The sequence below is a fragment of the Drosophila novamexicana genome, unplaced genomic scaffold, assembly GCF_003285875.2.
Source record: "Drosophila novamexicana strain 15010-1031.04,08,12 unplaced genomic scaffold, DnovRS2.1 tig00000485-arrow-pilon, whole genome shotgun sequence".
NCBI lineage: Eukaryota > Metazoa > Arthropoda > Insecta > Diptera > Drosophilidae > Drosophila > Drosophila novamexicana.
Window position 1 is genome coordinate 136,176 of NW_020824808.1, and position 27,128 is coordinate 163,303.

Consider the following 27,128-nt stretch of genomic DNA (forward strand, 5'->3'; position numbering starts at 1 on the left):
GACCTTTGCCTCAAAATCAGCCGTCGGTCATTTAAATCCATTCAGAACCATTCTCTTCTGTTGGTTTATGTCGTTCTATTGGTTTTATTCTGGCAAATCAAAAAACTAATGTATTCGTATTAATCAGATATGCAAATTATTGTAACGTCCACGGCTTCGGCTCCAAAATGGGAATGGGCCAACCAAAAGGAAAACATTGAGAAAGCAGACAAAGGAATGCTTAGCCGAATACTAAGTACTCTGGCAAATAAAGTTATCTGATCTTAAACATAATCAGAAAATAGGCATGGTCCAATTGGAAAATTAATAATCTCGGCAAAATCCCACTTCAAAGAATTGAGAAAAAAGTGTTCCTACAGGTTTAGCATATATGCGAAGAGAAACATTGGATGGCTTTCGGAGACTATCGTATAAATCCCTGTTATTTGTCGTGGCATGAATTTACAGATTTAAGACAGGATTGATATCTTATTTATCTAATAAGAAACTGGAAAGGATTTCGAAGAATCCCTGTTAATTTCCGTGTCACAATCCATGCGTCAATATCTTAGAGCCTCACTTTCGAGCGCTTCTGCTTTATATGTTAAATAAAGATCAAGTTAGGTAACTCATCTTCAGTACGTACTTAACTTTGTCACACGCTCTTCAACATATTCATAATACCATCTGTAAGGGCATGCAAATTCAGTGCCGAAATGGTAATAAACGTTTTGACCGGGTCAGTTGGCCGCTGTCAGCGTTTGCTTCCTATACGTCCGTCTCCGGCATTTTCTTTGCTTTTCCAACACCCTTATTCTTCCCCCCTCACGCGCCGCCTGGCCGCTGTGGAAAAACAAACCCAAAACCAATAAACCGACGTTAAAAATTATGTAAATCGCGCCCGATTTGCAAAAAGTTACTGCTTTTTTTGCTTGTGCCGGGTCAGAGGCGCAAATCTGACTTGTATAAAAAAAGGATTTTTCGTTTTGATGTGGACTCTAATTGAAAAGTTGGGGCCCAAGTTTCCGTGTGTGTTAGGAAGAGAATACTATTAAAGTGTCTATTGCGAGAAAAGAATGCGAATTGACCTAAATTTATGTAGTTGGCTCAAAAACTGTGCTCAAGGAAGCTCATAATGTAGAAAATAAAGTAAATGGAATAATAGAATAGATAGTAAGGCCCAAGAAACTGTGCAAATTTGCAGCTGAAGATGACCAAATCTTTAAATAAATTCAAAAGCAATCCAAATTGGGTCAGCAGCTGGTTAGCATACATACGTGCAGCTGGAGAGGGGAGAGTGGTTTGGTCACCCTTTGACCTTTGGGGGCCATTAAGTTAAAAAGTCGCACAAGTTACTTTTGCTGCGATACCATTTGACATATGTATATACGGCTATTGCAGTCCATTTGCATGTGTGTGTGTGTGTGTGTGTGCGTGTGTGCAGCTGAAAATCAGACTCGCCATGTGAGCGCTACGTGCTAATGGCGCACTTTGAGGCCGCCCGGCAACGTGGCAAGCCCAAACTTCAATTCTCAAAAACGATTAAAGAGAAAACTGAAATCAAAGCAGGAATAGAAGCCGCAACTAGTAAGAGAGTGCCAGACCAGGTCATACCCTGTAACCGGCTATCAACGGCACAACGAAGTTTACCCTTTTATAGATTTGACTTGTGGGTTTGCAGTCATGTGTAGTTAGGCTGTAAGGCCGAGTTTGATAAGTAAACTTTTGAAAAATAAAGTCTTTTTCAAAACAACTAAATTTTCAATGCGTCCCATAAAGCTATATGAGAGAGTAGTCCGATGTTCATATAACTTTACTTAAGGAGCATCCTATATATACTCACATGGGGTTTTAATGACAAAATTATAATACCTTAAGCAAGGGCACAAGAAGACAAATAAGATAAGTTTAATTCGAAGATCTAATGAACTGAAGTTACAAGAATGGAAGCAGATCTGTTTCTACAATTTCCGATTTAAAACCAATAAAAGCTTTAAGATTTCATAAGAGTCTATATATCATATCTGCCAATATCAGATTGGATATATTTGAAAAAAGATCGTTCAACAATCGCTTCAATGGAATCTTTTTGATATAGTACTCCGCTCTAGATAAGATTTCGCTGTTTCTCACAATTAAACGAGTTTTTTAAAGATATCGTGAAGAACATTTAGTCAATAGTTTTTAGTTGAGATACAAACGCTAGTGTCCAAAAAGATGCAAAAAAGACGGATCCATCAAGATTGCAAGATTGATCCTTAGCAAAGTCAGAGAGATTCGGTTTTGATTCTGATCATGAATATACTTCGGCTTCTTGTATGAGTTGCCACTGAAATATACCCCTTTGCAGGGTATCACAAAGCATTTCATTTGCATTGTTCAATTTAAAAAGAAATTTGATTGATTCGAGGCGCTTATATGGCTTTGTAAAACGATTTCTTTGACAATAACCTTTGGAACACACACACACATACGCACACGGGCACAAAAAGAATAGCTATAAAATGAGGTAACCCTAGACGAAGCCAAAGGTCATTCTAAGAGCAACGCCTGGGTTGTCCCTTACACAATTTGCCTGACTCGATGCTTGATTAAAAAATACCAGAACAGCAAATAATCGATGCTTCGATGCATTCGGTTTTAAATAGCTTTAAATAGAAGAGAGCAGAAATTCCTGGAATCAAATTGTGGCCATAATGAACATCTTGAACACCTTGGCTACTGCACCTGGCCCGAACAAAATTAGGCTAATTACATAACCGTCAGAGTTGAAAACTGTATTATGCAAAAAGTTGCTAAAAGCGGAAGCCTTTAGATAAAACATCGTTTAGTGCGAAATAGTTCTTAGTTACGCAGTAATTTCTCCTCCATTGAACCAAACAATCTATACGGCAAGCATTTCCCTGAAAATCTCGAAGCTCAAAGAGCTTTTCCGGCGCAATTCAGTCTTGCATATGCCCCAGAATTCTGACATTTTCAGAAATTCTTCTCATTTACCTATTGTAGTTATGTTTTGCACATTTAAAGTTAACTTTGTTTTCTGTTATTTTAACTTAAATCTGCTAGGAAAATATTTTGAATATTAAATATAGTTGTTACTTTAAGTGCCTAAAATCTTGAGTTAAGATATAAACAAAATGGAATACATAAATAGACAACATTCTGCATTGAAAAGAAAAAGCTTTAAAGAAACTTCAGTACTTGTTACTCGCACCTACAATTTTTAGTTCTTACTTTAAGTATTAAACACCTTGGTTAAAGATGTCTAAACGTAGAAAGTTAGCTTACAACTAAATAGTTGAGTCTATTAGCTCTATAAATAAAGCAACTCTTGCTTACTTTTATTGTGAAACATCCTCAAAGACATATAAAACAAGACAAAATATAAATAAAATCGAATTTTGAAGAAGTGGAAGCAGAAATATTCTTCTTTTAAGAGTAAGTTTTGCTTTTCACTCTCGAGTTGACCCTTTGACAAAGTTTCTACTTGATTTTAGCACAGAATTCTTGATTTCTTTTTCTCTATGTCCACCGTTCGTTATCTGCAGGCATTGCATAATATCTAAAGCAAAAGAAAAATAAGAACAAATACATGGACAATTTTCAATCCAAATGACAAGCATGTTGCGTTACGTTATCGTATCGAATTTGAGGCAAAAGTTTTCCTTATCAGCAAGAAACTAACAAGTTTTCGGATTCAACAAAAGTTGCCTTACCACGAAAACAAAAATAACTACAACAACAACGAAAAATAATAACCTGCAGCTACTTTTGAGGTAATAAGCAGCAAAGAAAATTTGTAATGAATTTCCTTTTAATCAAACATTTAAAACTTTTTAATAAACAAAATAAAATTAAACTGAGTAAAACGAAGAAGCGAACGAAACTTTAGACTCTGCGTGTGTTAAGGTCCAAGGGTCGAAGTGCACTTAAATGCAGGTCACTTGCTACTACATGAGGGGGGTGGGGAAGGGGGAAGTTGGGCAACATTCAAGACGGCGGCAGGCGAAGCTTTAAGCTTTTGCCTCAATTTTCTATTTCTCAAAAACCAAACAAAATGAATTAAATGAAAATACATAGAAGATATGAGTGCGATTGACTCGAGAGAGTATACGACTTGTGGGTACCCAGTTTAGTTGCAAAGATCTATTTCAATATTCACCACACGTGGTGGAATACAAAGGAATAGTTTCTAGCAAAGTTTTATATGCATCAAATCAAGTGGTTCTGCAATATGCCCTTCTTCGCGTACTTACAGGGTATAAATAAAATATTGTGTATTCGTTTAGAAAGTTTCTGGACACATTTTGGCAAACGAGCCAAGTCGTAGTTTGGTTATATTAATGGTCAAGCGTCAAGCAGAGAACCCGAGGGCGTGGCCGGGGGCCGCCAATTTTTAGCTGTCAGTCGCAGCCGCAAAATACAAAGAAAAACAAAAAAAAGGAACAAACAAACATGAAAACCTGTAAAGGTAAGTGCAAACAACCAAACACAATTCAGATGCGATTTTGTGGAAATGTGAATAAACTTTTGGAATAACGCATCTCGGAAAAGTGTCTTGCAGTAAAACCGTAAAAATGCTGCAATAGTTCAAGTTTTTCATGGCGTTGCATATTTTAACCACAAAGTTGCAGACAAAGTACTTAGTATCAATGTGGGCATGTGTGTGTGTGTGTGTGTGTATGTGTGCTATGCTTTTGCTTACCTGTTCATTGTGCGGCGCACTGCAAATTGCAACACAAACAACTTTAATGAAAACGACGACGCGGCGGCTACAAAACTGCTGCGAAAACAACAACACAAACAAAAAAACAAAAAACAAAGTGAGCAACGCGCAAAGCTTGCAGCTTGCGGGCGGCGTATTGTGTATATGTGTGCGAGAAAGAGATGCAACTGGATAAGTTGCCCTGCGACTTGCTGTAATTATGCTTCCATTGGCGCTGCCGCTAGAGTTGTAATTTCCGGTTCAGTTCACTGAAGCAGTTCACTAGTTCTTATTTTATTGAGCGAAAATATCGTTCACGATCGTTCTTTTGTGCATTTATACTCCATTTTTGTTTAGTTATTTATTAATACCGCCCTTTAACCATTTTTGTGTTTATTTTAATTTTTAATTTCTCTTTGTTTTGAAGTTAATTAAACTTGTCCAGCTCAGAGTTCAAATGAACTGAGTCTGAACGATTCGGCACAACTCTGTCTGCTTCTGCAGCTGCGAGTCGCCATGGTAGACACGTGAGTAAATTTGTTGTAGTCAAGTTGATGTCTCGCACAATGGAAAAGAAACAAAAAAAAGCAACAAAAACAGCAACAACAACAACAACAAAAAGCAAAAGTTCACTTTCACTGCAGCTGTAGTTGTAATTTGTAATTGTTGTAATTTTATTCAAGTTGCGCGTGCAAATAATAACAACAGTTGGACACGCAATGCAATTACAGTTAGATCTACGCTGCCGCTTGTGCTGTCTCGCTGCTGTAAATTGCTGTTTTTTTCTGGCACGTAATATTTAATTAACATTGCAACGGCAGCAAATGCCAGTAGCAACAACATCAGCAACAGCGCTGTGGGGAAGTCGGTCCAGTCGGTAGTCAACTTCTGTTACCCTCCCTGCGGCTGCTGTTTGTTGTTGTTCTTGTTTTCGTTGTAGGTTGTTGCCTCAGCGTTTCTTTTTTAAACGAAAGCGACGCGTTTAGTTTTTGACACAACAACTAAAACACGACGATCATTCGTTAAATTTCGCTCACTCTCTCAGTTTGTTTGTTGCTTACGCTCTCTATACAACACTGTGCGCAAACTCTCTGACGCGTCGGCGTCGACGCAGGTAACTCAGTTGTTGCTTGTTCTCTTTCCCTCTCACACACACACATGCGCAGCCGCAAACAGGTAGTTGGAGACACTCACACAAACGCAACGAAGCAGAAACGAATACGCAAGGCGTCGCGTTTTTTATTGCTTGCCGTTGCTTTTTCTTTCGTTTATTTTTGCCAAACGACGTCACAAAGTTTTAAGCTGTAGCTCAATTAATTTTAAGTATAACTTTTATAAAGATCGTTTTCATATTTATATCATATTCTCACTGTGCACAATTTGAATTGGTTAAAATTTTCGTTTCTTATTTGTTGTTATTGTAACTCTGCCCGCAGACGACGCGCCGCGCGCTGCGCTCACATCAAAAGTCGTTAGTCAACTGAAATTGAAGTTGCAGCGACAGCGACGGCGACGGCGACGTCAATGGCTGAGCCAGAGCGTCAACGTCTTGGACGACTGAGCGTCGTTAATGGTCAGCGCTTCACAGTTAGACGTTTCTCAGTTGCCGCTCTCAGCTGGTGTTGTCGTCGGCGTCGCCATTTCGTGGAACTGTGCAGCGATTAAAAAAATGCCGACGATCGTTTCTCTTAAGCTTTTACCATTATTTACATATAGTATTTTTTGCTATCGCAGCGAAGCTATGCTCCAATGGCGGCCGGGTTGGCCTTCAAAATATACATACATACATTTGTATGTAAATAATATATTGAAATCAAAACTGTTTTTCCGCGGAAGTCGCTGATAAAGCTAAGAAAACTAGTTATCAGCGTGGAGTGTAAGGGGTATGGAATATGGCACAGATAAGGGGGGGGGGGGGGGGGGGGGGGACTAATAAAATAACGATATGTGTTATGAACATTAATTCTGTGCACACTCAGAGAAAACCCAAGTACTAAATTTTAAGGGAAACGGTTCTGAATTAAAAAATTGTTCGTCTTCTTGAAAATTTTGCAAAAAAGCACTTAAAAGTACCCAATTTCAAAATTGATCGCTAATGTTATAAGATTTAAAAAAATGTCTTAAATTGAGAGAAAATAAAACAGAATAAAAGAATTTGCACGCATAAAATAAAATGTTCTTAAGTGTTTTTCTTGGTGGAGTATTGAAGAATTTCGGGATTTATATTTAATTAAAATAAGCTAAGAAATTGATGAGAACTCAATTCTTGGGATTTTTTTTGTTTTTTTTTTTTATCATTCGTCGAGTGCAGCATTCTGTTGCCCGTTTTGATTTCTTATTTTCTTTTGATTCATTTAAGCAGCCCCCCTGCCACCCACTTGTGCCCCTTTGAGCTGCTGAGGCCTCTGGGGCATCGTGTTTATGCGGAGTCAGGAGTCCGAGCGAGAGCTTAAGTGCGCATTTGAATTTCAATCAGGCCGCCGCAGCCGACTCTGCTGCTGCTGCTGCAAAATAAATAAACCGTTGAGCCCGCTGCTGCTGCTCTTCCTGGGATTCTCCGCCAGTTGCCAATAAGATCTGCCTCAACTTGGCAAAGGCTGCTTTATCGATGTGGCACACGTGTCACGTTGCTGCTGCACTGTATTTATAGTAGGGCGCGTGTGGTTGGCGTCAATCCTTAACTTAACACGATGCTCGTGCTCGTGCTCATGTCGAGCACGCGCTCCTCTCTAGCTGTCACCAAATGGCAAATTCCCGCCTCGCCCCGCACCCATCACTTACCATTAATGATTCTGGTCAGCTTGTTGCGTCGCGTTGAGGACGGACTGAGCATGCTCTCGCGACGGCTGTTGGCGGCGCTGCTGCTGCTGCTGCAATTGCCGGGCTGAGGATGTGCCGCCAGGTCGCCGTAATTGACATTCAGCTGGGCGTGCACTTGCCCGGAGGCGGCCGTTGCGGCGGCAATGCTGCTGCACGTGGAATACAAGCTGCTGGCCGAGGGGCGTTTGCTGAAGGGTGTGGGCGCTGCTGCTGCTGTTGCTGCCACATTGCATGGGATGGCCAGAGTGGGGCGTGGTAGGTCGCTAAACACAATCTCCGCAAAGGAATCAATGCTGGCCGAGCGTTGCAACGCGCTGCTGTCCTTGCGCCTGCAAAAGGGATAGGAATTTAATATAAGTGGCAGCAAGTGTCAAAGACCGGGCTAAGCTGCAGCTGGGGCAGCAGCTTTGAGCTGTTGCAAGTTGTTGACAACTTGTAAACTATCGCAATTACTTCAGCTTCACGCTACCCTGGACATTTTAATGACCATCAAGTGTCGCCAACCCACTCTGTTGCGGTCACTGGCCCGGCCTAGTTACCATTAGCATGACCATTAACATAATGCAGACACTGTTTTATGGTCAAAGAGAAAGCCTTGGGGTCTGCCCCGGCTGCTGCTGCCAGCTGGCGCTAATGCCACGGCTAATGTGCTGCTGCCATTGATGTGTCCATTCTGGCCGAATACTCTTTTTTTTTTCTCTCTGTGCGGCACGCTTCCAACTTTATGACTTGCAACAACGCATTGCCCCCAAAAGTGGTCGCAAAGTTGGACGCAAAATGCAATTCTGTGAATTTTAATGGATTAATGTGACAGCGGTGTGTGTGCGCGCAATATGAAGATAACGTGGCCAATGACCTCAATTGTTGGCCCAATTGGCAAACAAGAATATCAAGACAATATTGTCCTCATATTCACAGAATCTCTCGCTCTCTCTGTCTCTATCTCTTGCTTTGTCTCTTTCTAACTATAACTCCGAATTCCATTTTGAAGAACTCTTTTAATCTTGAAACCCTTTAACAATTAACAAAATGTGTGAAACACTGACGTAGTGATTGACCACATGACTGACTGATTGATTAACTGAACGATTGGCTGAATAACTGACTGATATGTTGACTGGTGAGCTGAATGACTACTTGATTGACGAACTGAACTGACTTAGAGAATGATCAAATGATTGGTTGATTGACTGACTTACTGAATGATTTTGTAAATGGTTGACTGACTAAGTGACTATCAAAACCGACTGGTTGACAAACTGAATTGCCGCTTGATTGACCAATGGAATGATTGCATGTTTGACCAATCGAATGACAGATTTACTGGTTGATCAAATAATTGTTTGATTGGCTGAATGCCTATATGACTGGCAGGCTAACTGAATAAAAGACTGACAGATTGGCTAACTGCTTATCTGCCTAAGCCGACTGATTGATTGACTAGATGTATGACTGACTGATTGGTAGGCTAACAGACTAATTTACTCACAAAACAGACTTGTTAATAGACTGATGACTGATTGATTAACCAACTGAATGACTGCCAAGAATGAACGGCCAATCAGGCCAACAGAATTACTGCCTTACAATTCCTGAATTGATTCGAGTCGGACAGATTGACTTTCTTTATTACTAACTGACTGACTGATTATGAGAATTATTTATTAATAGATCAACTGAACTTCTCATGGAACACATAATTGACTAAGTGACAGCTTGACTGATTGATTAACTAAACGACCGACTGCTTTACTAATTGACTAAATGAATATCTTACTGACTAATGCGCTGTCAGATTGAGCAACTAACATTTAAAATTTAAAGAGCAATACGTAAACCACGCAAAGTTATACTTCCTAGTTTATATCCAAAAAAAAAGCTTGTGTTCTACGAATGTCTCTTGCCGAGAAGTGTGCGCAAATTCTCAAACTCCGTGCGGAATTTATTTTTAAAATACTCCAGACTTCCTAATGCCGCTTTACTAGGAATTTCTTTGTTATGCCTAATAGAGCCCCTGCCCCCATAGACATAATCAATTACGAGCAATAAAATATTTCTCTTTGTTTTTCCGTTCTGTACAACTCAATAGTACTCAGACTTAGAGGGCGCCTAATCATTTGCAAAACAATCGACGCATTTTACTGAACTGTTTCTCGGAATTTGAAAATCTAAACTCCCTATTGGGCATGAAATTTGAAACTAAGTTCAATGGAATAACAAGGAAAAGTGCTCGCGCTGATGATGCCAGACTAGGAGAGTCCGGGTGCTCAGCTCCACAACATGCATTTGTAATTTATATGCGCATGGAGCACAGGGAGGTTATCAAAATAATTTTATTCTTCAATAATATTCATATTTACAAAGCGATACCAGGATTTATGATGGAATATGTACATATACCAAAAATGTGGGGAAGGTTAGAGGTTAACAGAGGGGACTGGAGGTTTTCATAAAGTGGAATATTTCGTACATTTTAGAAATGAGCTTTATAAGAACCTTCATGTATAAGATATGTGTCGTCTAGTTTTTAGAAACTGTGATGCGACACTCAAAATCGATATTTATCGCTTTTTGGATGTTAGGAGTTATCGACTTTTATTTTGACTAATTGCTTTAATATAAATTGACTAATTATATAAATTTATATTTATCGCAAGTTAAACTTTTTTTTTAACATTTATAAAACACAAAAATTTGATGTCGCTTTCCTGTTGCTGCTTGCGACGCGAATTAACAGTTTCAATAATATGTTAATCACTTAATTCAATCAGCAATTTTCCAGTGAAAACAGGTGAAAATCGCTTCAATAATTATTTAACATTTGCATAATCTGGCGCTGAGTTCTAATCCGCAAAGCAGCCGCAGTTGTGATTAAAGAGCTTGCGGCCTTGTGTCAATTTTGCGGGCGTTAAACTTCAGTCAACAACAAATTGTCCTCGAAAATATGTACTACATGGCGTATGCGCAACATTTTCAATTAAAACAGCAAAACGCTGTTTGCAATCAGAACACTCTGTAATTTCCCCCATTCAATCCCGACCCTCCAAAACCCCATTAATAAAGTTAGAGGGTGTCTGCAGCGTGTGTGTGTGCACTTGCTAATTGCGTTAATTCGAAACCAAAATAAACCCCTTCCCAGAATTCGCTAACCCGCAAGTGTGCAGTCAACTTGTGCGTCACTGCAAAACATAAGTATAAAGAGTACTTGCGGCTTGCCAAGAGGATAAGAAGAAGCAGCCGCTTGTGATGGATGTAATGAAGTGACTTCTCATTGTAGATGGGCAAAACTCGACTTTCATGGAGCACGAAAAGCAAGATCTTCAAAAGACGTCACATTCAATTTGATTCCATCTTGCTCCAAATTATTTTTCAGAATCTTCAACCATTGTCACGAAATCACGAAGCAGTTTAAAAGAAAAGTCTGGGTATATATACATTTGAATCCTATCTTAAAGCCCAGAAAATTGCATAAAGGTTGGAAAGTAAATACAGAAGTTATTTAAGAATGAGTTTTTTAGGGTGTCGGGCTGGGGAAGGAAATGTCGTTGGTTCGAACCACGGTTCGAGTCAATGCCGCGATTGTTGAAGCATGAAGTTTGGGATTCGAATCCCCAGAAACAAAAATAAATGAATATAGTAACAAACCAGAAACATTTTATTTCTTAAACCCAATCAGATGGTAAGTCAAGACGAAGTCTTCGACTTTTTAACACGAATGCGAATAAGAGACAGGAATTTCCTGTGTAACCGCACTTCGCAGAAGACAGCTACATTTTTCTGGAAAAACATTCGACGAAGTATTGGCAAGAACTATTCTGTCGCCCCCACGTTTTAGCTGATCTGGAACAATAGCTATGCTAACCTATTCACATCTAGCAGACACAAGTTCCCGCTCAGTCGTGTCACGTGTGAGAAAACACGAGTTACGCTCATCGCAATTAGCCGTTACGCTGCAAAAACAATTAAGTCAATTCTCAATTAGACACATATGTACATGTGTACACACATACAAACATAATTTGCCAACAGCTAAATACACTTAATCAACGCAAATTCAATCAAATTACGACGCTTTCGAGCAACAAACGTGCCCCCTGCGCCCAACTTTCCCCCCTTACCCATCAGGCTCCCTTCTTGCAAGTGTTGTGCGAAAAAGTTGTCCTCATCATTGCGATTGTCGTGTAGTTGAGGCAAGAGCTGCTGCTGCTGCTTGCCACATCACTTGCCACATTTCATGGCAGGGTTCAGAGTGTCTAAAAGTGACTTCTAGTCAAGTGTAGTTATAGTTGTCAACTAGATGCTGTGTGTAAGTGTGCGAGTGTGTGTGTGTGTGGCAGGCGAAAAGCCTGCAATGCAGATGAGTTTGTGGCAAGCAGCAGCAGTTGGAGCTGTAAATGTAGAAGCTTGAGCGGCAGAAAAGTCAATAATAATCATTGTTATTAATTTAGGTGCGCGTGTGTGTGGGTGTGTGTGTGTGTGTGTGTTTGCTCTACCCTAAGAAGCACTCTAACTATGCAACTAACTTCAAACTGCTAGCAATAAGTCAACACGAGCAACAGTCAACAAAAGCCAGTAAAACTATTTTGGCTAGCAACTGTTCGTCAAAAAATACCCTGTAAAACGGATGGCAAGTCCCAAGTAACTCAGATGTTTGCAATGCAATTGTTACGAAAATATCAGAATAGTTGAATTACATGCTTAAGTAAGCGTATACAACATTTCAATATAATATCTTGCTAATTGTTGTCAATATTGCATTTTATTTGTTTGGGGGGCGAAAGGAAATCGGTGGCAAATGCTCTTGAAATGATGTTCAACTAGAAATTCGATGACCTAACGAGCTTGTTTAGATTTCAGTGAAGTTTTCTGCATAATGGACTTACTGGATGACATGTCGTGGACTTCACTTTGTATCATAATAATAATAATAATACTTTTGCAACAGAATCCGTAGAAAATGTCTGTTGATATTAAATCTAGAGTAATTTTAGATATTTCACCCTAAGTGTTAAGATATAATTTTGAAATCAATAGGATGCAAGTCAAGAAATAGTTAGTTTGTTTCCAATAATCGACAACTTTCTCCGTTTCCAAGAAATCGATAAAAATCGATATTGCGTTTTGTGTTTTCAGCAAAGCTCTTAGCTTTTACGAGTTAACCAAAGAGTAAGTACGAGAGTAACCAAACTTGACATGAAGCTTCTGGAATAGGATATGTGTATCATGTATGTTTCAGTTTAAAGCTAATGCCACGCTCCTCTGTCGAAACATAGCTATAGATCCAATAAAGAAATACTTGTTATTTATATTAAATGAAGAATATGAATAAATTGCAGGGGTTTAACTAAACAGTATGCAAATTTTTGAAAGGTGTAAAAGGTCTTTTAGATAACGTTTTAAAGTATTTTGCCAGCCAACAATTTTGACATTTGACATTTGCATAAAAATGTCTTCGCAGACGCTTATGGCGATGGCAACAAGATGTCGTCGAAGAAAAGGCTATTTGTTGCAGAATTCCTGGGACAACCGGACTTATATGCTGCGTATGGTTTTTTAAGGTGATATATCAAACTAGCTGGCATTCGATTTTCCGATAGGTGTAAAACGGATCTCAAATAAATGTACATAAGATATTTGGAAAGGAGTTTGAACCCGAAACTTTACCCAGCAAATAGGAGTAATGGATTTTCGGAATGGATTGTAAAATCTCTCAAGTGATTTTGCAGAAGATCTATGAAAATGAGATTAGAGTTAAGCGATCGATCGACTTGCGGGTGAAATTTCCTCAGTTTCCCCATGTAGCTTCATGAGCCTTACGGCTTGGGTTGTGTGTCAGTCAGGACACACTATATTATATAAAAGGAGATGTCATTATTACGTTTTTTAAAATACCCACTTAAGACATTTGTATGGCTACAGGGTATTGCAAATTCATTTGCTTTCTTTGACATTAACATGCGCCTCCGTTTGACAAGGTTAGCTTCGTTTAACACTAACTAAGGTGCATGTCAATGAAGCAACCTTTTCTACATGTGTGTTTTAACTATGCGTGCGTGCTTGTGTGCGGCACACACACTCTCGTGCCAGTCTGTTGAGTGTCTTTCCATGCCTGCCAGTCGAGCTGCTCGGTCTGATAACCGTTGCCTCATTTGCACTTTAAGCAAATTCCCATTTCAGCTGACAACTCGCAACTGATTTCCAGGGACTCAATTGTAGCCATATGTGTGGCGCAACACACACACGCACACTTAGACTCACACACTCATTGCTGACATTTTCCTTGCACACTTGAGCGTGAAATTTTCAAGAAATGTGTGCCCCTCTCTGCCCTCAATCCCCTTGGTAGACCTTTTATAGCCGCGATGTCAACCCCTTGCTCTGCTTTTAAAACAATTTTGGTAGCTCTGTCAACTTAGTGTTAGAATTTCGCCGACTAATGCGGGAAATAAGTAAGCTCCACTTTGACGGAAAAGGCAATAGGTCATGTCGTGTAGCTTACGTATATAGCACGTGCAACGTTTTCAATGGGAACTTATCAAGTAGGTTAAGAAAATGTTGGCGACAGGTGAAACAACAATTAGCCTATTTATTTATTTGTACACTGTGTAACCATTAAAAATGTGTGAAACAGAACATAATAACTTTTGGCAAGTGCATGTAACAGGTATAAAGAGACATTTCAAAACCCATAAAAATATATAGATATATGTATATATTCTTGATAAAGGCGAGCAGCTGAGACGATCCAAACATGTCAGACTATCCGTGTATATGAACGCGTCGTTCTCAGATACTATTAGAGCTAGAGAATTTTAAATGAAGACAACTTATTATTCAAATCTTAACATGAATAACGATCAAACTGTTAATTGCTTTGATCATATCTAGAGTTTTTAGGAGCTATAGACACCAACTTTTTCATGTGTCAAGGCTACAAATCGGCTTCAAATCGAACCGTCTTTAAAGCAAGGAGCTGGTTCAAGCCATGAACCGAACCATCGACTATTTTTATTCGCACCTGCAGCCCTGGTAGTAAAATGCTCATTCAGTATACACAGATTAAACAAATTTCACTTTTTAAATACAGTAAAATCTCTATATGACGAACAGTTGAGTAATTTGAATTCGCTCAAGAGCGGAAATGGACGTGGCCTTATTTATAATTAAGTCTTGAAAGACAGAGCCCACACGAGAGGAATGTGCCTAGAGGCGTGACTGTTGATAGAGTTTTTCCTGTAAGTCCTTGAAATTGGTGTAAAAAATGCAAACATTTGAACCTTAACTTCAAGCACTTAAAGAGTAATTTCGACAACAGCTGGAAACTGTTTCAGTTTCCATGGAAACACGCATCACTCCGAAACCTTAATTATAATCATATTTTCGTGCCTCATTTGTTCCTTTTAAGATCAGCTGGCATCTGGCTGGTTCCGATTTGTTTACTTTTCATCTGTCAACTGTATCTTGGCCGTGCCTGACAGCACGCAAATTGCGCCACAGCTCATAACCGTACAGACTTTAGCCATTTTGGCAACATGTGGCATCATTGTTGCGCCACATAGGCGCAGCGGATCTCGTCGCTTACATGAACATATGAACGAATCTGACCTGAGGGCCACCAGCCTATTGTGTCCTTTTTTGTATGTAGCCAACGCACTACAGTAACTCATCAGCAGTAGCAGTGGCAGTAGCAACATCGAACGACAACAGCATGAAGTGACAGAGAATGATTTAAAAACAAGTGAGACCGCAGCATCACAGCATGCTCGATTACAAGATACCCTGTGTTCAAAACTCAAACTAAAAACAGATTTCAATTGTTATAAACAATTTGTCACTGCGGAGCTTGAAACAATTTTCTAGTGTAACATTTGTTTCTTAAAGGAATCATTCATTTATATCATAGGATTAAAAATAATAACATTTTTTAACAATTTTTATTATTTGTTTACTTCATAAAATGTTAGGCTTGGCTACCCTTATTAGGTTTGAATACCCTAATTATAACTGATATCAATCAAGTGGAAATAGATTCCGAGTAAATGAAATCTAATTATGAATTGAGCTAGCCAACATATCAAACATTTTGCTTACAGCTAGCCCAATGTTGATACAAGTAATTGGGAATTGGGAATTGGGAATTTTCTGTGCCCTGTGATAAGGAAGATAATTCTAGGAATTGTTATATTTTTAATGGAAATGGTATGAACATCGACTGCCTGACCATGTACGATTAGTTCATATGTAGAGTATATCATATTTCGTAAAAAACGTGTGCTTGGTGCGTTTACGGTTTAAATGAACGCCCTGCGTTGAGTTTCGGCTTTCGCGAACTTAGTGCTCCATATCTATGCACTTAGGTTTTGATTCAAGCTTAGGCTTGACAAATATATCCAATATCTTAATTGGAACCGGCTCGATTCAAAACCGTTTCGACCTCTTGGCTGCTAGTTTTGATAGACACCGATTGAAACGCCCTTTTCGATACTCGTTTTCGATTACAGGGTATCACAAAATTGCGGCAATGACAGCAACCATGACGGCACAACAAATTGTTACCGACATGAAGGACCTGAAATGTGGCTGTTTTTCATATTTTCGTTTCTTTTTATTTTTTTGCAATTTATAAAATTTTAAAGTACATAACTCGCTGGCGTTGGCAAGGCGCTACCACGCCCACACGTTGACTAGCTAATGAGCTTGTCTGAGTGTGTGCGCGTCTGTGTCTCTGCTGTGTGTGTGTTTGTACCGCATGACGTATGCGCAATTTTCATTTATGTTCCGTTTGCTCAACTGTCTGTCAGTCTGTCAGTCTCTTGGCTAGTTCAAGCCCGCAACACGCACAAACTTGATCCCCAACAGCCACAACAGCAACAACAACAAAACCACAATAACAACAACAATAGCCACAACAACAACTATCAACAGAGCCAAGCTAAACTAAGCCAAGGAGCTGTGCCAGGAAACAGTTTTATTGGCTGGCTACGTTTGTCCTTTGGCGCTTGAAAATACTTTCATTCGTTTGCCCTATGCGGAAGGTATTACCATCATGTGACAAACTGTGTAACGCATAGAATGAGGTATACATCAATATAAATTAAAATGCTGTACTGATTGATTGATAGTTGATTAACGGACAGTCCAAGCCATTTTCTGTACGGTTTTGCTTAATTCCACCCAAAAATGTGGAAAATTGGTGAAAAGCGATTATATGCAACTTTGTTGCGCACTTGTGACAGGCGGTGGGAGCTAACGCGAGAAGATGAAGTAATTAAATAATACGAAAAAAATTCTTCAAATTAGTCTCGGTCTATACTTTGTTGTTATTGTCCGATCTTTTTGAAATTTTCGGGTCATATTAATTTCAGCTTTGGGGGTTGCGTGACCCCCTTTGACCTTATTAGCCCTTGTACGCTCCGATATATAGTAAATAACTGCATGTGGATAACGATTTTAATCGGTTTCGTGGAAACAGGGCGACTTATCGATGATTTATGTATAAACTCTAGAAGGATTGATGTGAAATGTTTCATATATGATCTTTCAAAGTCTCTGAAATCGAAGAGTATGAAAAGCACAGACCCACGAATGGACCTGGCTACAACGACTATATCAATTTGATTTGTTACATACATTTAAACAAAACCATTATAGCCCTTTAACCCCAGATTTATGGATGCAGGGTATATTTGTTATACAACATGCATGTTAGAGTATTTAATCTCAGGCTTGCCTTAGATAGTTGTTTTCCTTGTTTTTATTCTTTTTTCGCTTTTGTAGCTCATGAATAATGCATTCACAATTAAGCCTGTCGGGGCCAGCGAAGTAACCCAAAATCTGCTGGACTTTTATATCTTTTGCGTTCAGCTCATGCAGCTAACTGATTGTTGTTGTTATTATTTCAATTGAAGTTGCCTTGTTTTTAGAGGGAACTAAATTTAGCAACAAACGCAGCTAACTGACACAGAAAACAAAACAAAAAACAAGGGAGACTGCTCTAATTGAAGTGCTCGACTGGGCGATGCCCTATAGTGATTAGTAGCTGCGAGTTGCCATTACAAATATTAAATAATAAAAATGCCTTGCCTCAGTTAAAAACTATAGAAAATGCGTTCTTAAATAACTTCTCTGCTGATTTTCCGATCATTGTGCAATTTGCAGTACTTTAACAGGGCTTTAAATTTTGTGTGCAAGTACCAAAAAAAAAAAAAAAGAATCTATCTTACATTTTGGGGGAACGTATCCAAAAATTTAAATGTTCTTGCTCAAATTTACGAGAAGCTGCGTCCCAAAACAAATAAGCTTGAGATTGAAAATCGATATTAATCGAATATTGGAAAATAGGATACTTATCGAAATGCAAATGAGGCTGTCCTGCGTTTGATACACCAGAAACTACATTCCAAACTGAGATTGCGATCAGGAATATATATACAAAGGATCTGCTTTGTTGCGAAATACCCTTTCTAGCCAATTTCAATGGGCACCAGGATAACAAATAAAGCCCAATCTAAACTAAAATAGTCTACAGCATCCACAAATTAAACTCAACTCCCCTCTGACGCACGCATTGCCCTCCCCCAAAATGTAGTGTTGTTTTTAAATATCAAAGTTTAAACTCATAAAACGGCGCTTTGTGCTTTTCCAGCGAACAAAATCCACAAAACTAACTAACTAAAATTAACTTTGCGTTGCAATCAGAGTTTCAGCATTTGCTTTGGGTCTGCTTTTGAATTGGGTTTGGAGTCCGCCCATGGATGAGAGCAGTTCACATTGGATTTTGCTGCCAACAATTTGTGCAACTCCTGCGGCGTGTTGGTAAATATAATTTAGAGCCAAGTTGTGTTGACACTTGACCCGCGACAGCCACTGCTCTCCTGCCAGGCATGGCAGTCATTGCAACGGGCAGACTTCAGTTTCGCTTAGCATGACTTGACCAGCTCCCACTTAATATTTGAGGTACGAGAAGCAGCACAAATATGATAAGCACGTTCCCCAAACCCACACAACAAATACCAAAGAAAGTAGCTGTGGCCTTAATAAAAAACATGAATAATTCAGCAAAGGAAATGAAGCAAAAACCGATTTTTGATTAACTTGTGAAGGGCTCAACAAATCCTTTAAACAGAAGAAGTCGTAATCTTCTAACCAATCCATGGGTTCAAGGATGCTTCAAGAGAGATCCAAAGTATCCCAAAGGTCAAAGTGCGCAACAACACGAGAAGAGCTTTAAGCACTGTCATGAAGTTTATTGGACTTTTAAGCAGCTGAATTTCGCACAGTATTTACCGTAAGTCTGACAACACGAGTTTTCCACGAGCAAGAGTGGAACATTTGTGGAAACTGTTTACAATTTATTTATTTATTATACGCTGAACCCATTAAAAATGGGTTTAACGGTATATTGTATTTGTGCAAAATCCAAATGTATGTAACAGGCAGAAGGAAGCATCTCCGCCCCCATAAAGTATACGTATTCTTGATCAGCACCAATAGCCGAGTCGATCCAGCCATGTCCGTCTGTCTGTCCGTCCGTTCGTACATACGGTATGAACGCAAGGATGTCAGAACCTATTAGAGCTAGAGACTTTAAATTTTAGATGTAGGTGCTCCTAGTCCTGCGCAGATCGAGTTTGTTTCCAATAATCGATAACTTACTCCATTTCCAAGCAATCGATAAAAGTCGATATCGATATTCTGTTTTTTGGGCAATTTTGGTAAATAATAAGAGCTAGAGTCACCAAACTTGACATATCCCCTAGTCAGGAGCTCCCAAATAGAATCTCTTAATTGTTTTGTTTTAGAAAATGGTTGCTTGTAGTTTCACTCGCAAGGATGAAAAATTTTTGGCAAATAGAATGGTTGCATTTTGGCTTAATGTATTTCGTTCGATCGGCTTTAAATTTAGTTGCAATTAAGTGGAAAACGGTTGCATGGAACTTTAAATATTCCACGCTCGAGCGTAGAAAATTAGTGAAAAAATGTTGCATGCAAGTTTATTTATTGGTTTGCATTTGATATGCTGTAAATTTACTGTATTTTTATTTTTCAATTAAGAGGAAAATGGTTTTATGTTATTTAAATTTGTTTTTCATGCAATCGGCTTTAAGTTTTATACTAAAAACACAATTTATGAATGCATTGTTTCACACCTGTTAATTATTCGACTGCCCTTCAATGAAAAATAAGGGTCGAAGGACGTAAAAACTGAAGCTTAATTTATGTCCGATCGGGCTTAAAGAATCAAATTCATTTTAATAGGTATTTGTCAAATGTTATTTGAGACAATGGAAATGGAATTTCTTGTTAGTACGGCAAATTGAAACTGTCCCAAGAACTAAAATTGAGTTGAAAAGTTAACAATTTGCAAGGAAAATATGTTAGGGCAAAGCCGAATAATACATGCCAGTGCGATTCCTAGAAAAATAATCATTTTATATTCCCAGCAAATGAAAATACCAATTTCTTATACAATATTTTAAGCAGAATTTAAAACAAGCGAGAGGATTGGAAAATTAACTCAACAAGTTTGTTCGGAATTCCTAAAGTATTACGGCATTTAACACTTAAAATCCATAGCAGGGCATAGATTGAAAACAATCCATTCTAATGAATTCCTGTAAATTAACTAGTAAGACTTTTTCTGATAGAATTTCGAAATTGTGTCTGGTCTTCTCATTGGGGAGGCACATGTAATAAGCTTGTTAAACTGCAGCTTGAAGAGCAGCTAATTAGTTAAGTTCAGTTGCGGGAGGAACTCACGTGTTTTGCGGCTATCAACGTTGGTCAAGGGGGCAGCCACGAATGGCGATTCCTGGTCGCATGTGTCTTTATTTGCGGCAGGGCAAGAATCAAATGAAGATAAATGCGGGAACTCGAGTGTGGCGCGGTTGTGTCATCGGAAGCCGGAAAATCTCACGTACTCACACATGGCCGGCAATTAGGTGGACACACGTGCAAGGTGCACGCAACGCAGCTGCCCCTGGCAGCCGTGGCAGCGATGAAATTAACTAATTGCCATAGCGTTGGCAGCGAAGGGGAGCCAGTTGACAAGCTGACAGACATGGCCAGCAGCTATATACATAGATAGAGAGTGTGCCCCGAGCGTGTTGCAAGTGCCACATAAATTACATACGCACCTTTCCCAGGACAAACGACGCGGCGCCTCCTCGCCCAGGCCCAGCTCCGTATTCCTATTGCCCTGTGGCGCCTCCATAAAGAAATTGTCGCCGTGCAACATCGGCGGTGGCGGCAGCAGATTGGATCTTGATTGATGCAGCAATTTGGCCAGCCGCGTGAAGGTCGTATGCCCGCCACCCGAGCCGCCGCTGCTCTCCGCCATGGCAAAGTCGTGCAGTTGCTGGTGCGGATGCTGGTGTTCCCTGGACAGCGGCGTTGTTGCCTCCGAGCATGCGGTGGCACGTTTTTTGCCCCCCAGGCGATGTGAATAGCCGCGCGACGGCGCCACGGGATGCGGCGCGGGTATTCTGTGGAAAATTGTAAAGTCAAGTGATTATATAATATGGCTACAGGCGCGCAGACAGACAGGCAAATAGTTGCCCATATGTCACGTATGCGCAAGCACTGAAAGAAATTGTTGAGTAGGCTGCACATAGGAAACAAATTCTGAAAGCAAAAACTATTCGGAAAAGTGCCATAAAAAGTAAGTTATAAATTAATTTGTTTAAATTTTATATCAACTCAAACAATTTACGTTTGAAAATATTATTAACACTGTAGACGAGGTTTGTTAATGAAAAAAAAAAAGTTGGATATAGCTAATATCTATGGGTTTCGTTAAGACAAGGCTTCACTGTATAAGCAGCCATAACTATTTCTCTCAGTGCATAAGACAGGACTCTGATTTAGGCCTACCTGAGCAGAAGCGAACCATCCGCATGACACTCGAAATCATCCGACAGCTGATACATCGAACTATCGGCAACATGTTGCTGATACAGATGCAAATGTTGCTGTGCCACATGCTGTTGCATCGCTGCGTGTGCGGCGTGTGCGTGCGGCGAGCTGCCCGACGATTTGCGACGGTAAATCAGCGTGCAATCATCCTTTGGCAAATTCAATGATTTCACCATGAGCGTGTTGTTGTTGTTGTTGGTCAAATTGGTGTTGTTGTTGTTGTGGCTGCTGCTGCTGCTGCTGCCAGCGCCGACCGCGCCCCGTGTGAGCAGAGACCAGCGGTGGCCACTGGCGCTGCCGCTGCGGCTTTTGCAATCTGTGGGCAAAAATGTTGGATATAACAAATATTATTTCTGACTTCACGAAAGATATGAAAGGTGTGCGTTTGTGTGTGTGTACGAGTGTGTGTGTGTGCTGCATTTCAGCTGCGCTTTCAAAATTTATTCAATTTAAATTCAAGCCGAAAACTTGTCGAAATGTTTTAATTAATTTGCGCACACATGACAGCACATTATGCCCAGACCCGGCCACGCTCCTAAATGTTAGCCTCCCATGCCAGAACAGCTTGTAGCTAGCCATCTTGAGGTTGAGTGGCGCGGGCCACGCCCACATGCCTATGTAAGCACTCAACGCTTGAATCAGCAAAAATCTATAGCATACTTTTCAGCGCAACAAATATTATATTTATGGCAAATTTATTATAGCGAGTAGTGTGTATGTGTATGTTTTTTTGTGTATTATTTTTTATGTCGTGCGTGCATAACGTATCCATAAATAAAATCACGGCATTCAGTTTTAGATGACAGCCACACGTGCTCCATAACCTTAACTCTCATATATCTAGCCTGAACCCAGGCTCTTATTTATCTTTTTTGTTTGATTTGACCCGTACAGGTGCCAGCGAAATGCTGGTTGTTTATTTACAAAATATTCACAATCCGTGCGGTCGTTCCACACGCCTGATATTCGCATATCCGCACATTTGCAGAAATTGCGAAACACAGGCAGTTGATGTTAAAGTAAATGATTCCCAGTGCTATATGTGGAAACACACTGAAGCTTACAGATAAAACACAATTTATGTAAATTAAAACAGGATTTGACATAGTTGATTGTTTCACCGAACAGCCAATAAATATTAATATTGAAAAAAGAAATTATAAATAAAATGAACAGAGAATCTAGGGCACGAATCCGGACTCAACTGATATTAAACATAATTTCGTTTTAGTTTTGAAACAGTTATGAAAATTGACAGCGTTATTTATTAGGTATACCCGGAATCTTACATGCAAACATTTTCGGCAAAACAGAAAATCAGAAAAAAGTTGATTTTTATACTTATCGCATCCGATTAAACAAATACTTTTTGTGTTAAAAATATATATGTATATGTGTTTAAAAAATAGTTTATCGGACAAAAGCAGGCTCTCGAATGGAAAACTTTTTGTGAATCAATGTATCTTGACTAGACTTTATTTATTTATTTGTTTATTTATATATACAAAATCTAATCAGCATCAGACGAGTATATCATATAGTTCCCATCGGAATGGTAGGCGCTTGTAAAGCTAAATATTCTGATTTCTAAGAAATTTTCATCAAACTCGGCATTTATGAACTTCACTATTCTCACATATCTGCAATCCCTCCAAGGGTATCAAATCTTTGGCGCGCTTGACTTTCACATTAATATTAGATCTTTTGGAATTGCCGACAAAAAATTAAAAATTTGGTTTTCCAAATTTTAAAGAAAGAATAGACAAAATTTATTTTAGAAAATTATTGAAAAATGTATAGGCTGTATCAATTTAGGAGACAGGCCCTGATCAAAGTCGAATCGATTATAAAAATAGGTTTAGACCTGTTAAACGTTATATAAAATAAAGGCTAAAACGGGCACTCACTGAGGATTTGAAAGGTTTAAAAATAAAACTGTTTGTTATTAATGCCAACAAAAAAATGCATTACTATAATAGAATAATATTGTTTTGTTAATATTGTTTTTCCTAAGTATCTGTTGAATTTGAACAAAATTAACAAAGTTCTTGACTCTAATATGTTTCTGCAGCCTGCTTGTGTGCCAAAACATTTTCAGCTCATATGCAAAGTGCCGACTTGTAGCTATGTGGGGTTTGCTTGCTGGGCTTATGCCATAATTAAAGCTTTGCAATGCTGCATAAGACTATGCGATGCAGTTGCCATCCAATTATAGATGCCATAATAAAAGTAAGTCATACTTAAGTCAAATATAAATGTTGTCTTAGCTTGGGAATAATTTGTTATTTCAAGTCTCTGCTTTAAGGTTTAAAATGTGAATAATTGCACTCAAATTAGAAAATGTTGTGCTAACAAGAAATAACATTTTTTGTTTGTAAAAATGCAGATATTATTTATATCTATATATATTATAGCTCGTGCCTATTTCAACAATATTGAAGAGCGAAATGTGCTACAAATGTAATTTAATTTTTAAGTGCACATAAAAAGATAAATCCTGTTGGCAGCTGGCCGCTAGTTACTTATAGATACATGTGTCTGTGTGATATGTTAATACATATATATATATATATATATATTGTTATAAAACGTTACGCACCCAAATGAAATGTTTGTTTATCCGTGTGCAGCGAGACAACCGGAAGTCCTGGCACAATGATGGCGGGCAGGGTGCGCGACCGTAACAATGGCGGCGGCAATTTACGGCTGCCGCTGCGTGATTGCTGGCCGCTGCCTCCAACGCAGCTGGCTCCTCCGCTGCCGCCGCAACCGCCGGCGCTCTGCTGCTGGGCCCTGCAAAGAGAAAGAGAGAGAGAGAGAGGGGGGAGCGTAAATGCGAGTGAAATAATAAGTTAATGCAATTATTTATTGAAGGCAACTGAAGCAGCAGCAAGTAAACGCAATTACTTTGGGGGCAGTGAGTAGTAAGTAGAGAGAACATTCGCATATCCTCCCTTCCCCTTTATACCACTCAGCGCTGTTGGAATTTCATTTCCGTTACATTTGCATGATGCTGAGTGCGCGGGAAGAGTGGGGAGAGTGGGGAAAGTGGGGTATGCGGTTCTGTCAGCTGAGAATTACATTTGATTGTTAGCAGCAAAATGATTTTTCTTGCATTCGTCCCTCACGCCCATATGATACGCCCATGCTGCACGTTTGTATGCATAGCAAATGCGCAAAGCTGTCAGCGCCACGAGGCCTTCTGGTCCCACCCCCACACGCCCCTCGACGCTTTCCCAATTGAATGCTGTCACCCCTTTCACAAATTGCTCAACTTGACGTATGATTGAATTTCTGGCATTCGATGCTGCTGCTGCTGCCGTCGCTGCAGCTGTCGACGTCAGCAGCGCTGCCTGCCAAGTGTCAGCTGAGAGTGGTGTGTAATGCTGCTGCCACGCCTACAACGCCCACTGCCAACACATATACTCTTTGGCATGCCTGCAATTGTTTATACTGTTTACTTAAATTAAAATATGTTACATTAAGCTTGTCCATATGTTCGCCATAAGCAAAAAGAAGCATTTCCAATCGATTATATATATTCCTGATCAGGAATCATTGAGTTCACATATTCGTGTCTGTCAGTTTTTCTGTACGAATTCAGTACTGGATGTAGTATAACACAAGGCTATTTTACGATCTATTCCCAATTTGACCGATATCGAAAAACATCGATTTCCAGTCGATACTTATAATGCAGCGTAAAGTACAGAATACGCAAGACAACTTTATCTATTTTCCTCGAAATCGATAAATATCGATGTATTAAGATCTATCTATCTAACTATTAAGATATATTAGACCTAATTTTTCCTATTTTGAATTCCTCACCGCGTCTCTCCTACAACAAACCCTTTTAGTTTTTGCTCTACGCTCTCTGCTTCCCTCAATTTTACTCGCAAAAAAAGATGACATTTGGCAAAGGCAGCCGACAATCTCAGGACGCTTAAAATAAAGTCCTGCATATCCTGCAGACACACAGATGAGCTTGTGTGTAAGCATACAGAGCCCTTTATATATGTTGGCCGTATCAAAAGTTGGCAGCCAGCTCCCTGAGAAGCGAACACGAATTGTGCGCATTATTGATGATTGAGTACATCACAAAAAACCAACAAAAATAGAAAAATAGAAAAATCAAGTGTTTCTACACTAGTTGGGAGTGCCCGACTTAGAAATCCCCCTATTCTAGCTTTCTTCTGTGCATAAACATAAAAGGAAAAGATGTCCAAATAGTGAAATATTCTAGATTTTATACTTTCCTCTCCTATATTCCATATATTCTCGCATTCCATATTAAGATCTCTGAGACAGGGTCCCTAAAAAGATGTAGATATCGATTTTGATCGGGCTATTTATCGAAAGAAGGTTCAACATTTAAGCATACAGATCTTATAGGCAGACAGCCCGTTCGACTGGGCCGTTGATGCGGATAATGCCTGTCACATACATTTCCACAAGTCCAGTATACCCTTTTCGGGGTATAAAACGAAAAAAAACTTTGACGGCCACCCGCTGGCTCGAAGCATCTGCACGGCTTTAAGTGGCGCCCCAGTGCGGCGGCAGCTCTATTGCAAGCTCTTGTGCTGCATGCCCTTCCCCCCGCCCTCACCCTTGGCACTGCATAAAGTTACAGTCGCATTTTTTGTCCTGTTAGCAATTTATGTTCGTCCTTGTCACAGCAGCAGCGGAAACAAAAATGCCAAATAACTGCTGCAGAACACACACACACTGTCAGCACACACAACAAACAGCACACATAACAAACAGCACACACAACACATAATAAATAAATGGTATTGTTAAGAGAAATACCTAAGAGCCCAGCTTAAGCTTGGGCGGCTTTTGTTTATGGCCATATTATTTGGGTGCGGGCGTGGCAAAGGGTTCAAGTGCGTTAAGCGCAGTCTCCCATTACGCTCAATAAGTCAGGATCGAATAGAGTCCCCTCCCTAACCCTCCACACCCAGGGCACACTTAGACAAGCTGTTATGTGGCGGCAGCTGTGCCAACTTTTAGCTGCCAAAAAAGCTAGGTCGTAGCCAGGCTAAAAACTCGCTGAAACAAGCTAGTTTATTCATTACAAAATTTGAATACCATCTGCAAGTTTAAACAGAGAGAAAACTACGCTGCTCTTGAGTCTCGTCCACCTTTTTGATTTTTCAAATAATCCTATTTTTGGCGGGAAACTAGCCAAAACGGGCAACTCGGCGTGGCACAGCAGGCGGCAGCTCGCAAAGGCCAGGAAGTTAGGCAGCCTATCAGGCATCAGGTCGTCGTCAGGTTGTCGGCGCCTGTTTTTGGTAGGCTGCTCATTTACTTTGCCCTTTCAGCTGGTTAAACGTGTGGCGCCCAAAGCCACCCCCTTGCCACCATCCGTGCCACACGGCCGTGCATAACTCAAAGCGGATCTACATAATTGACTCACAGCCGTAACCCGTACATTACCCAACAACAACAACAACGACGATTACGAGCACTTGGCACCTTCTTGCGTTATAAAGAAACAAAGTTAACAAGTCCTTAAATTACCGTAAAATACTTTAAGAATAATGCGACATAAAAGTTTATATATGTTCATTTGATAATGGAAAGACAGCCCACAGCCGAAAAACGGAAGAGTATTTGTGGTGGGTGGTGGGTCTTGGACTAGGCTTAGCAGGCGACTAACTTATGCCCTGCAAACCTGCCTAAAACTAGGACTGCAACCAAA

General features: G+C 39.7%; 1 protein-coding gene across 1 annotated transcript; it reads right to left on the minus strand.

Annotated features, from left to right (window-relative positions):
• Positions 1–7,457: 7,457 nt before the first annotated feature.
• Positions 7,458–21,594, minus strand: LOC115761452. Its single transcript, XM_030703219.1, has 3 exons — positions 21,377–21,594; positions 20,641–20,988; positions 7,458–7,833 (listed from the first exon to the last, which is right to left on the minus strand). The coding sequence occupies exons 1-3, from the start codon at positions 21,592–21,594 to the stop codon at positions 7,458–7,460; spliced, it is 942 nt and encodes a 313-aa protein (XP_030559079.1).
• Between the last annotated feature and the right edge of the window lie 5,534 nt (positions 21,595–27,128).

Coding starts and splice junctions, on each gene's coding strand:
- LOC115761452 (XM_030703219.1), bottom strand. CDS start 21,594: ATGGTGAAATCATTGAATTTGCCAAAGGATGATTGCACGCTGATTTAC. Junction 20,989..21,376: donor GATGGTTCGCTTCTGCTCAG/GTAGGCCTAAAT, acceptor AATTTTCCACAG/AATACCCGCGCCGCATCCCG. Junction 7,834..20,640: donor CGTCGTTTGTCCTGGGAAAG/GTGCGTATGTAA, acceptor TCCCTTTTGCAG/GCGCAAGGACAGCAGCGCGT.